Source organism: Morone saxatilis, unplaced genomic scaffold (assembly GCF_004916995.1).
Source record: "Morone saxatilis isolate NCDOM2014 unplaced genomic scaffold, NCSU_SB_2.0 Contig15, whole genome shotgun sequence".
NCBI classification, from domain to species: Eukaryota; Metazoa; Chordata; class Actinopteri; family Moronidae; genus Morone; species Morone saxatilis.
The window spans coordinates 230,849-244,758 of record NW_023339707.1 but is presented as its reverse complement, the minus strand read 5'-3'; the positions used below and the strand labels follow the sequence as shown (position 1 = coordinate 244,758).

General features: G+C 39.3%; 1 protein-coding gene across 1 annotated transcript in view; it reads right to left on the bottom strand.

The window, feature by feature from the left end:
* vps13d (vacuolar protein sorting 13 homolog D) overlaps positions 1-13,910 on the bottom strand; it is a gene marked incomplete at both ends in the record, with an annotated part of 59,997 nt that overhangs the window by 21,716 nt on the left and 24,371 nt on the right. Inside the window, 12 exon segments of the mRNA XM_035656102.1 lie at positions 1,177-1,327; positions 1,628-1,675; positions 1,780-1,915; positions 3,039-3,191; positions 4,139-4,244; positions 7,605-7,679; positions 10,091-10,216; positions 10,363-10,503; positions 11,114-11,203; positions 12,297-12,497; positions 12,563-12,637; positions 12,839-13,025. Coding sequence (XP_035511995.1) covers positions 1,177-1,327; positions 1,628-1,675; positions 1,780-1,915; positions 3,039-3,191; positions 4,139-4,244; positions 7,605-7,679; positions 10,091-10,216; positions 10,363-10,503; positions 11,114-11,203; positions 12,297-12,497; positions 12,563-12,637; positions 12,839-13,025 — 1,489 coding nt within the window.

The following is a 13,910-nucleotide window of genomic DNA, read 5'->3' as shown; positions in this document are numbered from 1 at the left end:
GAAATATCATCAACAATATATTTTTCATTTTCTGACAAAATTTTAGGTGGCTCTGATTAAGCTGTTAGGAGTAGACAATAGAAGTATAAAAAATGACATTTCCTTTCACCACTAGGTGGCGCTCTCACTATTACTGAATATTATCACATAGACATGTTCAGGGCGGGACTCTCATCAAACGTGAAGTTTCGTTGAAATCGGATCATGTACGCAGAAGTTATGACAACTTCTTTTACATGTCAAGTCGTTAAAATTTGACACCTTGCCATGGGCACTCTGTTTGACAGAATGTCGTTAATAGCGCAACTTTTAATCATGAATGTCTTTAAATGGCTGTATCCAAATGTGAAGTCGATCTGATAAATTCCCTAGGAGTAATTCGTTCAAATACAATGTGTGCAAATCGCCAAAAATGGCCGCTAAATCCAAAATGGCCGACTTCCTGTTGGGTTTGGGATATCGCGCCCACTAGATTTTTTTGTGCATCAGGATAAGATCTACGTGTGTGCCGTTTTTTATGCATATCGGTGAAAGGGGCCACAGGTGGTACAGTTTATGGGCCCCTGAGGGGGCCATTTTGCCATGCTCATAGTGGACCCCTAGAAAAAAAAAAATTTTCCGCCACGGCTGACCCGCGTTTCATGAGTTTTCGAGCATGGAAAAGCCTCCAAAAATGCGATTCATTTGTTACTAAAATAAGAATCCTTACAGATACAATAGGGCCTTCGCACGGTCAGTTGCTCAGGTCCTAAAAATAACAATTCCAAACACTCAAAGCGCTTTTACACTACATGCCACATGCTCACCATTTCACAAAGCGATGGTAAATTGGACAGAAACTCATTCATTCACATTCACTCAACGATGCACAGCATCAGGAGCAGTTTGGGGTTCAGTATCTTGCTCAAGGATACTTCCACATGCTGCAGGAGGAGCCAGGGATCGAATCAACAACCTAACCTCTGAGCCCCAGCCAGTGATTATACACTAATGAAAACATACCTATGATTATGATATTACATTTCTGACAATATTCTATAGATAGAGTTCTCTTAATCTTACACACTGGTCTTTTAAATGATCAGAATAAAATAAAATCAAAACAGTATATCAGACAATCTTGGTTGCACAGGTTTATATGATTATTTAATTTAGTAATGTAGTAATGTGTCTTACTGTCAGGAGCAGAGGGACTGTCGAGTCTGACCTCCATAGGGACATCTAGCCGGTTCTTCACCATGAGGGCTGAGCGGACAGTAATGACCTTCCTTGCACTGCCCTCCATTGTGATGGAGAAGACCACTCTGACCGGAGGCAGGGCCGAGAACTGAGGGGCCAAAGGGAGTCACACACAAAACAAGTCACCATCGGGACAGTTGACCACTTCGCAGCGGAAGAATAAGCTGTGGTGCCTTATAATTAAGTACATTTGATCATGTGGTTGTATGCATGTAGATTTCTGCTTGCGGCTGAAAAGATCTGCAGTTGAGTTTCAAACTAAATACGCAGCCATGACTTTTCTTCATTTCTACTTTTCTTTTCGTTTTGATATCGGCATTATATATCTGCCATCGATCACCCTGCTCTCTAAATATTGGCATTAGCCATTAAAACTTGCTAGACTTACATAAACATGAGGGTGAATGATGTTGGTCCTGCTGATAGGACTGCCAACCTGTGGAAGAGAGTAAAGAGAAAAGGAAAGGTTTAACTCAAACTCTAGGCCAATTTGTCAGAAACATTGTCAACATGATTTTGGAGGTTTTGACTTATTCTCACAGTGTTGGAAGAGTTGTTTCTGTCTGCAGCTGCATAACGGAAGAAAACGCCCACTTTGTCCACAGACACCGGCTTAACCTGCTCCCATCCACACACCCGAACCAGCAGCTGGTGCAGCTTCAGCTCATGAGTGTGTCTGCAGAGGAGGAGGCATCACAGGATCAGTGATACACAACTACAATGTACCAAAAAAACCTCCATCATTTATACACAGACAAAAGCACTGCATAGTACTTAACAACAATAACTGAATATTAATATGAATATGAATATAATATAGGACCACATAACTGATGTTCATGTACATCAGTGGTTCCCAACCTTTTTCCTCAAGGGACCCCTTTTCTATCAGTCTGTAAACTGACCAAGTGAAATATACTGTATGGATAGTTCATATTATATTCAACAATAACATTAACAGTAGAGAACAGATAAACTATACAATGAACCCAAACAGTGAACACAGTAACTGCAGGAAGTTTGTGTAAAACCAGAGATTTGCATGAATTTTGAGCAGATTATTTCCTGAGAGATTTCCTGATATTTTTAGGAACTTTTTATGCAATTCTCTGTCTGTATTATGTATTGTTCTTATAATTTAATGCAGGACGAGGCTGTTTATCAGATAGTAAAAGCTGTGTGAATATAGATTGTGTTCATGTCTTCACCGTGCCCTTATCCTGTTTATATCTTGAATATATCTAAACTTAAAAAAAAACATGAACACAATCTATGAACAAAAACATGAACAAATTACTGAGATAAGGCCTACTGTGTATATTGTTAGGAAAAATATATAGTTTTCTCCCACTGATGTACATGTACATGAATGAATGAATAAATTAATATATTCAAAACTATAAAAAAAAAAAAAACAACAACAACTAAAAACTCAGCAAAGACCATGGAACATGTATTGTTGGACTGGTATAGTTCTAACAGATAACAAATAACATCAGCATCAATGGTGCTAGCACGAGTTGTCATGTCCTGCTTATTCCATCAATTGTTATCAAAGTTGGCAGGTCACCAAACCCCAGCAATCAAGCCGATTTATCACATTTTAAAGTATAACAGAAGAGACAAATAAAAGAAAAATCTGACAGGATGGAGAACCCATGTACCATTAAGTTCCAGCGAGCAGTGAAATGTTATCAGACAAGGAAGAATGATGACCAAACCAGTCACCAGTATCATAAACAATTTCATATTCACTGGACAAAATCCACATGTGCTGTGAATGTGAATCAGAGCTATACCGGTGGCGGAGCTTCTCGCGGGCTTCAAACTCAAAGGGAATCTCCTCCCCAGGCAGCACCTCTCTCCATTGGCTGACATTGTGAGTGTCATCAGTTCCTGGACCGTGGACATCTGAGATGGAGTCTGCACTGCTGCTGTGAGACAGCGCCACCCTGTGGGGAGCATGTGAATAGATTTACCTGGAGACAGTTTCTCACTGACATTGGAACTATTGGTCAGCAGGAGAGAACCCCTCGACTCTAAAGTTAAATATGAATTTATATTTATTTACACATCATCACACAAGAAATAGTACTACTAGTAAAAACAGCATATTCTTAAAACTTTAACAGTAGGACAACTGTCTTTAACAGACAAACTATCACCACTGTCACATGTACACTAACATATTAGAATGCAGCGCTGATCCAGTGATCTATGAGCCTGTTTACAGCTGGCATTAGCATGCGTCTTGGGGGATCAGATCAGAAGTGGACAGCTCTGAATACAAGTGTAAACGGGCAATAAAATGCACTGCTAACCAATCACTCAAACCACTTGCAGAGGTAGTTTGCGACGCATTTGATCAAATATCTTTTGTAGTGTAGACGATAAAGCGTCCTGGGCCACATTGTTCAAGTGTCACCAAATTTGGCATTCACATAGAATTTTTTCCTCCAGTGTTGTCACACCAAATTACCTGCAAACCAAATAGGTGGTGTTGTCACATGTTTTCAGTATATAAAAATAATATTTTAGCTCCATGTCGTCTCATATCACGTCAGTTGACACTAAATATTGTATGCATGTACCAAATGTGCTCCGTATTACCAAACTTGGTGCAAATCAGTCAGACATAAGGTGGCATTATGGTACAACTTTGCTCTGAGCTCACAAGAATATTTTTCATATGTGACCAGATTTGGTATGCATTTGGTACTGTCATACCAAATGTGGAAAAAAAATTTTCTTCAAAAATGTTTTACTGTTCTTTTTGAGAGCACAGGGCACTACTTGCAAATCTAGTTATTCCTTTAAATCTGCCAAACATGCTGTATCTCCAGTTTGTAGTACATGTAGTTATGGTTCCATACACAGGTATGGTTATGGCTCCACGTACCTTGTGGGGGTTGTAGTCAGGGTGGCAAACCACATGGTGCATCCTGTGTGGTTGCGGAGAGCGTAGGCCACGAATGGCTGCCTCCTCTTGGACAGCTTAACTTCAGCTAGAAACAGAAATGAAAACTGGATCAGAGACAAGTGTGCTAACTTTAGTAGTGTATGTTTAATTATAACAGTCATGCACTTGCTTTCTTCTTGGTCTCTGATACTTAAAAAGCAGCCGGCACAGGTGCCTTGAAAGTCTTTCCTTTAAAGGGGCGCTCCACCAATTTTACACAAAAAGATTTCCCTTAGCAGTCATAGGGACAACTAGTCGTCAGCCTGTAAAAAACTGCTGAATAGTACTTCTGTGGCTCTGGAGACACTCCTGATGATATCATAGGGCGTGATTTATCTCAGTCTACATGAACTGGGGTTGAGAAAAGACACTTTTAGGTGCATTTCTGTTGCCTGAGTCGTGATGTTTTGGCCCCTGTTGCTTTGATTTTTTTTTAAATGTGCCCCAAACTTTATAGAAATCTCTGGAGAACCCCTTTAAAAAGGTAACTTCTTTAGAAATGAAAAATCATACTTCTTTTTGTAAATCTGCAATTATAACGTTTTATATATAACAACAGTTATAATTGGCTTGGCTTATTGCCATTTTTTTCACATTCTATGTATGAACATACAGTGATGTGGAAACTAAAAGCGCACAAACAAAAGTAGCAATCTGTATATCAAACATGATTTCCATAGATTTCAGTGAAAGTACACCATGTCGCTTTATACTTACCATCACACTGTATTATTATTATTGTTTGCAAGATTTTAAAATGTTACCAAATGCCAGAAAACTCTACAGTAAATGAGTATTAAAAAAAACAAAAAAAACAAAACAAATGAACAAATACAAACTTACTCTTTGGCCAACTAACCATTTAGCAAATGACTAACAAATGAATTTAACCTCCGTGTCCAGCAGTTATTGAATTTTTTTAGATTAACCCTTTAGTTTATATTTATCAGATGTCAAAACAAAAATTATTTATCTATATACACAAAGTAGTCAAGGTTCCCACTGTTTTAAACAAATCATTTTCCAGGATGCGTGGGAACCCTGGTAGTATTAAAAACTACAGGAGACGAAGAAACTGCCCAAACTGGATAAGGGAGGATAATCAAATGTACTAAAGAACACTACTCTATCCTACACAATGTACAACAGTCTACGAAACACACAGAAGACTACTGTGCCAAAATGTAGTGAATTTTCACAATGGATTCTCGAATACTGGCCGTGCCGTGCAAACCATGTCATGCTGCTCAGGCAAAAAAAAAAATGTCATAAGAGGAGGAAAGACAGGACAGGCACCGATCATAATTATATCTAATAAGACAGATTTTAAAGCTTCAGTAGGTAACTTTTATAAAAATAAAATTTTTATCATATTTACTATATATTTATCAAACTTTCACTATATCCTGACAGTAGTACATGAAACAGATAATCTGTGAAAAAAATCAGGTTCTTCTAGCTCTCCCTGGTGCTCCTAATGGCATTTGCAAGAATCCACTGGGCCTGGACAAAAATGCAGCGGTGGCGGTGTCATATGGATCTTGCATGTGGGTGTGGTAAAATGGCTTGACAGCACCCCCTAAGTAGCAGCATATACAGTATGTATGAAAATCGGTATGCAGATGTATGTTAAAAGCCTGTTTCATATCCCATATCCCAAACCCATCAGGAGGTTGGCCATTTTTAATTGAGTAGTATTTTTTATCAGTTTAAACACATGAATTTCTCAAATCTATTTCAAATTTGGTCATTATAAACTATTTGCGATGAAAAGCAATCAAAAGCTTGAGTTTTCATTGAACGACAATCCCAGCCACCCTCTCAACCTCATGGCTTCACTCTTCTCCCATCCTGGGCCGTAGATACAGACAGCCTGCTCTCACAGAAAGGCACGCTTTGGAAGAGTTTTGTACCCCAGCGCTATACAGAAGCGTTAAACTCCACCACAAATTACGCGATGCTGTTCATTGTGTAGATAATGTGTATATTCCGTCTGCGTACTACTGTGTACCATCGGTTTGTAACGTTTGCTGTGTTTGTTGAATTCATCTTGCTGTGAGCGGTGCTCTTCTCTGTACAGGACTACTGCAAAAACAAACTTTTCTCACTGCGCAGGACCAATAAACCGTATCCGAATCTGAATCTGAATCTGACATGTGTGGCATGGTGTCCGATTTTGATGTTTTGCCATAAAACAGGAAGTTGTAACTTGAGTATACATAGTCCAATCCCAAACAATGTGTGTTGGTCTACACTTAAAATGCTGACACAAAACGCGACTGCATCTGTCTTTGTTGGCATATTGCTACCTGTGGATCATCGGACAGTGTATTAAAAAAATACGGTGAGAGACTCAATCTAATAACACATTATCTGTTTAGGATGTTTGCAAATTTCACAGATTTTTTGTGGTCTAGAGTGCTCCAGAAAATGTAAACTTAATTGGTCAATAATGTCATATCCCCTTTGTGCATGCNNAAGCTGTCATACATTGACTTTTTTTCCAGTTTGAAGCCACATTTTTACCATCCGAGCTGAGCTAACGTTAGCAGCAGCTCAGCTCGCAGGCCCTCCGGGACGTCCTTTGTCTGCCCAACTGAGTGGGAGAAACAGTCATTTTTAAGATGGAACTGCTTTATTCAGTGTTTTTAGCCATTTTAATCAGTTTGTTTTGGGGAGGAGGAGACCTCTGTGGATAATTGGGCTCCCAGTAGAAACCTTCTGAACCATGAACACTGAAGGAATCCTAACCAGGAGAAGCTGACTGCAATGACAGCAATGCTGATGAATATAACAACTCACATGATCCCACACTACTTCATTGCATCATCAAACTGTTTTGTTATTGTACCACCTTATGGCAGAAATTACATGTTGTACATAGTGATGATTGATGTTTATTCTGTCTTACACAGATGTTTATGCATTATTATTATTATTATTATTATTATTATTATTATTATTATTAAGAGCCACAATCAAAGAAGCCGCAAATATTACTGCCAATTCTATTTTTATTTTCTTGTAGCTTATTTGTGTTCACTCAGAGGCTGAAAATGTAATAAGAATATCTTTTACAGGATATTTGTTGGCCATTTTAAACCAACAGTAACAACAGTAGAGAGAAACAAGGGGGTTAGAGAATGACACACAACAAAGGGTTAGGGTTCATGGGACGTTTATGATCAGTGCCGTACGCCACAGGGCACAACAGTTCTCATACGTATATTAGTTATAATTTGTACTGTGATCATTTTTTAACAATTGCTACCAATCTATTTTGCCTCACAACACTGCAGGATGTCTAAGCACCTATGGGGAACAATTGATAATGAGTGAATCAGAGCTTGGATACGGAGTGTGCTGCTGAGGGAGACTGTCTGGGTAACTAAACTCTGAACTGTACCTCTGGAGTGAATCTGCTGCTCGAGGCAGGTCAAGCTGGCTGTGCTCCTAGTTCTAAGGTGAGCAAGAGGAGCACCTGACAGTAGAGAGAGACAGTTACTGCACAACAGAAACACATGCAGAGGGAACACACAAGAGGGTTAGAGTTTCATCATCCTCATTCCGTCCTCCGTGTTGGCAATCAGCACTCTGCAAATCAATACGTTTATGAACAGTGCAATTCATGCTTCACTTCTATTCACGTGTTCAGAACAACAACCAACATATGACCAGTCATTTCCCATTCAACTGAGGGACCAGAAGAACTTGGCTGATGAGTGCTAGTTATGTCATTAGCACTTCTTAGCTAATGAACTAAGCATTATAAAAGGCAGATAAACTTCCTGTTCTGCCAACAGCTCTTCAGAATAGAGCAACCTATCAACCAAGTTTCTCACAGGATGAAAGCAGATAAACAAAGTAACCAACTGAAGCTCTACCAACTCTAAACAAGCCGCTTTCAGGATAACTGGTGTTATTCTATGTTTTTCTTATTATCAAAAAATCCCATGAAAATATCAGAACCAAATATATGGGCCATTCTGTGTCAAAACAGATAGAGGTTTTGTTCAAACTTTACGTATATCTTCTTTGACACTAAGAAATAAATTCTGTAAAATATTTTTGCTGAATTTTGAGAATGATGTAGTTTTTTGCTCCTGGGAATTTTGTCATTTTCGCACATTTTTGGATGAGAAGGCGTCTTTAAGAGGGTTCAATATCTTCAGAAATGTAACTCCTAGAGCAGTGGTTCCTAACTTCAATGCAATGCATAACAATAACAGTAGAGAACAACTGATAAACTGTACAATGAAGTTACAAGTTACAAACGAGAGATTTTGGATGAATTTTGAGTATATTATGTCCAGACCAGATATTATAGATATTATATTATAGATTTCCCGATATTTTTATTAACTTTTTATACAATCATCTGTCTGTATTATGTGTATTATGCTGAGATATAGGCATACTGTGTATAATTTTAAGTTTTAAAGTATTATGTTGGGCTTTTATTGCCTTTACTTGATAGTGACTGCTGAAGATAGACAGGAAAGGGGGGCAGAGAGAGGGGATGACACGTAGCAAAGGGCCGCAGGTCCGATTTGAACCCTGGACCGCTGCAGCAAGGACTCAGCCTGGGTACATGGGGTGCCAGCTCTACCAGTTGAGCTAACCGGACGCCACGTAATTTTAAGTTTTATTACACCCCTTAAAATCTGTGAAGCTTTGGCGACCCAAAGCGATGAAATTTGTTAAAGGTTTGAAAGGCACAAGCAGATGTATAATAAGGCCTTATTTTCAAAATAAGGCTTGTTTTAACATGTTAGCCATGAAATAATTTGTGCAAGCTACTTTTACTAACCTTGGATTGTGGTGATGTTTTTAGATTCTGTGTATCACGGTGCTGTACGTTTTATAAAACTGGTTCCCCTATTCATCATTGTAAACTTTATGATTTGGTAGACTGGCCAAATCTAAGTAAACAATTTATTGTATATTTTTGTGTACAAGGCCATGCTGAATAAACTCCCTCTAAACTGAAAGTAATCTCCTGATGCAAAAGTCCAGCATTCTTCAGGTTTGTTCCACCAGGGGTAAAGGGTTTTCACTGAGTTAGGGAAAACGCTTTCTCTTCCTTTCCTCCTTGGACTTGAAATAATTAGCAAAACATACTGCATCTTAATGATGAATGGATTTGGTCCTTTCCTTGTGTGTGTGTTTTCCCTGTAGACAGTGTTTTTATTTCTATTTAAATTGTAACTGGTGTGCTTTCTTGGCCAGGTCTCCCTAGGAAATTTCAATGGTTCCTGGTTAAATAAATAAAATAAAAGATGTCATATTTTTAGAGTGATTGATTGTGTGTTGATTGTGCCAAATTTAAATGGCTCCAACATCATCAATCTGGATATGGCGAGCATGGCAAGCCAAGGTTGAAATTTGTCCCGATTTTCGCATCTCAAAACATGCCGTTGCTCATTTCAGCAAACATTTTTTTTTTTACAAAATATATTTTTTGGTGTCAAATAGTAAACATATAAAATCTGAACAAAATGTAAACAAAAACATTTATCTAATTTGACACAGAATGTAATACTTGACTTTAAGCCCATATAGATACATTCACTGTTGGTTTGGCTCACCATGAGATTTGTTGATAAATGTCTACAATAATCTAGACTTACAATTTACATTGGCAACAATGTCTTTTAGTGTCTTTTCACATAGTAGATACACAAATAACTGACCAAAGATCACATAATACTTTCTTCAGTGTGTAGTTAATTGTGCAAATATCTAAGGGTGGAACTGTCATGCAGATTGTGTAGCCATTTTAGCATGTTAATTCTGACAAGCTCTGGTAGGACAACAGCAATTTTGTTTTTTTTTATTAATATTTTTATTTTTGTGAAGATGTTTGTGGTACTGTGTGTAGCTGGCACTCACTCTGTCCACAGCTAGGTGGGTCGACTGATGAGCCCATCCAGGGCAGGGGGNNGGGGGGGGGGGACTGGGGGGTCTGTTCATTACAGTAGTCAGCTATCCAGGAGCTCTTGGTGGTGTTGTATTGTTCTGGAAAGACCAGATAAAGACATGTTCAATGTTTCTGGCTTTTGGGACAAGACTAACACTGCAACTGGAAACTAGCACCAACTGGTGCTGACTTCTCTGTCTGAACACTGTGTGAACAATCTGTACATGTTTGTTTCTGCACTCACCCAACAGGACAGAAGTGATGTTGATGTCTAGTCTCTGCTTGGCTCGAATCCCCATCTTGAGACGTGGAGGGTGGAGACGGCCAGCAGCCTGCTGCTGCCAGGACAAGAAGCAAGGCCAGGGCTCGATGAAGGGCTCCCAGCCTGGTACACACATGATAAAGATTACCACCCTGTGGCTTTAAACTGAGATATGTTTTGTCATTCATAAACAGCAACATCCCATCTGTTGATCCAGTTTGCTTAGAGGTCTAATCAATTTGTAGATAAAATCATCTCACTTGCTCTGCACTTTGGTGTAGAACACACTGATAACAGAGCTGCCTCCAAAACTCAATGATTCGACTCATCAGTGGAGAAGAGCCCGAGTCAATTCACATTATGTCAGTGGAAACTGCACTTTACATGCATTTTACACAGAGCGACAGCATGGCAGGCTGTAAACTTTACAAACTCAGTCTCAAAATGACCCCATACCACAAAATTAACTGTAATGGAAGTGGAGAAGAGATAGTTAGAGATAGTTAGGTAGGGCAGCGTGACACTGGACAGGGGGGCAGCGGCATTTGAACCAGATGGCGGTTCAACCTCCTCTACTGCCATCCATTATGACTGACTCTCTGCTGACAGCACTGCAGCAACCCGCCAGGAGAAACGCTCCGTGGTGGGCTGAGATTTTATAACTGAACTATGAGCAGGACACACACTTTTACTTTGTGGAAATCTGATGATTTCAGTTTATACGTATAATTACCTGACAGCTCTCTGTTATAGTAGTCTCCAGACAGAGTGAAGCTGGCATTGCCTTCCTGGGTGGAACCAATGCGCTGCAGCACATAAAGCCCTGCAATAACCAACAGTGTGCAGATCTCAAGTTAAGATACAAGATGTTCATCCTCAACATCCTGGATGTGTAATTATTTATTCATTAAATAATAATAATTATTATTCAAAACACTGTTCATTGTTGCGTGGTTGACTTTTAGATAGTTCTTAAAAACGTACACTTGCATTCCTTAAAGAGTTAGTTCGGATCTATAAAAGTGTGGTTGTATGAGGTACAGTCTGTGTATTACGTACAGTAGACCGCAGTCTAAGCAATGCACTGCTGTGGACGAGGGAAGCCGGAAAAAAAAACCCACTTTACCTTGCCGTTATACAGCCTTTTCTGACAGGAAACCCTATATAACTTTCTCCAAAGCCACCAGACTAATTTGACAAAAGCTGTACTTTTACCTTGCAAAACAAGGGAGTTGCTGGTCTGCGGCTGCCTCGATTCCAAATAGCTCTCAGAATACGTACATTTTTAATTATACAGTCTATGGTCGATCCACAGGATTAACAACGTGTTAAAACACACACAAAAGTCACACAATAACATAAACAACCTAAAGGATTGAGGCAGCACGGTTTTTGTTGATGGAGTCTGGTGGCTTTGAAGAGAACATAGATACACTTAAACTGATATTAATTTTTGTAGTTGTCTAAAATAGGCTTAGCTTCTGTGCTGATACTTCTGTCTGCTTCTCCAAACTGGGGGCTACTGTGGGTAATACACTGACTGTGTAGAAGTACCTCATACAACCCCACTTCAATAAATCTGAACTAACAATTTGATGTCTAATACTTGAGTTTTTACTCCACTGAAATCCACAAAGTTTTGATTTTTGAGGAAAAGCAGGGAGAGAAAGAGAGAGAGAAGGATAAGACAATTATAGGAAGAATTCAAACTGCGGTTATAGGCTATGTATCTTAACTACCTGAGGTTTATATAAGCTAACTTGCTGAAGGATAAGCACACTAGTAAGACTTCTAATTCATTGAGCTCTAATTAAACTATGCCTAATCTTTCATCATAATCACAATAAGAAAAAGTAATCCCCAATCTTAATCATATCTTTGACAATGCAGATGGATCTTATGTAAATGAGACTTACTGGAGAAGGTGAGCTCAGCCAGTGGAATGTCACAGTCCAGACAGTCATCGATAAAACAGATGCAGACACTCTCAGCCTTCACCTCCACCCCAGACAGTGGAGCCGAGTGGCTGCTGGAGCTGGAGTCAGCTCTGGCTCTGGGATGACCTGCCATGTTCTCAGCATTCTCCAGAAGCCACGTGGCAGCCTGGTCCAGCTGGCCTGATGGACGTATTATTATTATACCATTAATAGGTATGGATAACAGTGTTAAATGTCTCACTCACCTTTACAGTTGATCAGGGCTCTTTTGCAGTCCTCTTTCCTGAAGCCAAGGTCTTGTAAATGGGTCAGCTGGCTCGCTGGGGAGACCAAACACAACCTTGTTAATACCTTTCTGGGAGTAATAATACCCAGTGCAAAAACAGTATATAACTAAACAGTAGTACTAGTGGACACTGAAAAAAAATGTGCCAAAAACCCTGGACCTGTATTCCCTGTATTCTTTAGGGGAATGGAAAAGCAGTTAAAGCTACTGTAGGTTATAAATAGTGCCTACATACCTATGAGGGCCTCAGTCTTCTGCCTGAAGATGTCTTTGGGTGTAGCAGGGGGATCCGTGTGGGGTGCAGTAGTGGTGTCAGAGTCAGAGGGCAGTGGAGTGCTGGCAGTAGGGATGGACTTGGTGATGGCCAAGAAGAGCTGAATGTCATTGTAGGACAGACGGATGTCCAGAGCAGGAAACTGAATCTGCCAGAGAATCACAGGCACAATTAAAAGGCCAATCCAGTGTGTAAAAGTCACTTCACTAGTACACACAATTGTGTAATGTCTTCTTTTGTTTTATTTTGTCAAGTTTGAGTAAAATCACTTGGGTGTGTCAGTGTGGTTTTGGAAACTACAAACTTAGCCTGTGTTACAAAATAGAGGTGTAGAGATATGGGCAGAAAAAGTCTGATAAAATATTTACTATCAAGTTGCATTATGGGAAATGTGTTTTTGGACTTAATTATTTTTAATGTGTCTCTTTCAAGTCCAAAAACTTTATAGAAGTCACTGGGGTACTCTTTTAAGAGCCATGCTTACAACAATTTAGAAAATGTTAATGAAATTATAGTTATTAACTGTAGCTGACAGGCTTTAACACTGAGCAAGAAGTAAAAATGCTGTAACATTTGGATGTAAAAAGTGTGAAGACCAGTCTGGTCTTCACACCAAATACAGTCCTTACACAGATAGGGTTGGGTATTGTTAGGGTTTTTTCTGATAGCGCTACTAAAGCAACACTTTTCAAGGGTTCCCATTTTCCAGTAGTTTTTCTTGACAATACAGGACAGCACATTTACTTACTGAGACCTGGTTGTCCCACGAGGAGTATGTTAGTCTAAATGAATCCACCCCCCCCAGTCATATTAATACTCACATCCCCCGAGGCACAGGCCGAGGAGGTGGAGTAGCAGCCATATATAATTCAAGCCTTTTAATTGATCCTAAACCTAAACTAAATTATAATTCATTTGAAAGCCTTGTTCTTAGTCTTTCTCACCCGACCTGGAAAACACTAGAGCCAGTTCTGTTTTTATCAACTTTAATCCTCAAAACAGATAAAGTAATTATTGTAGGTAATTTTAATAT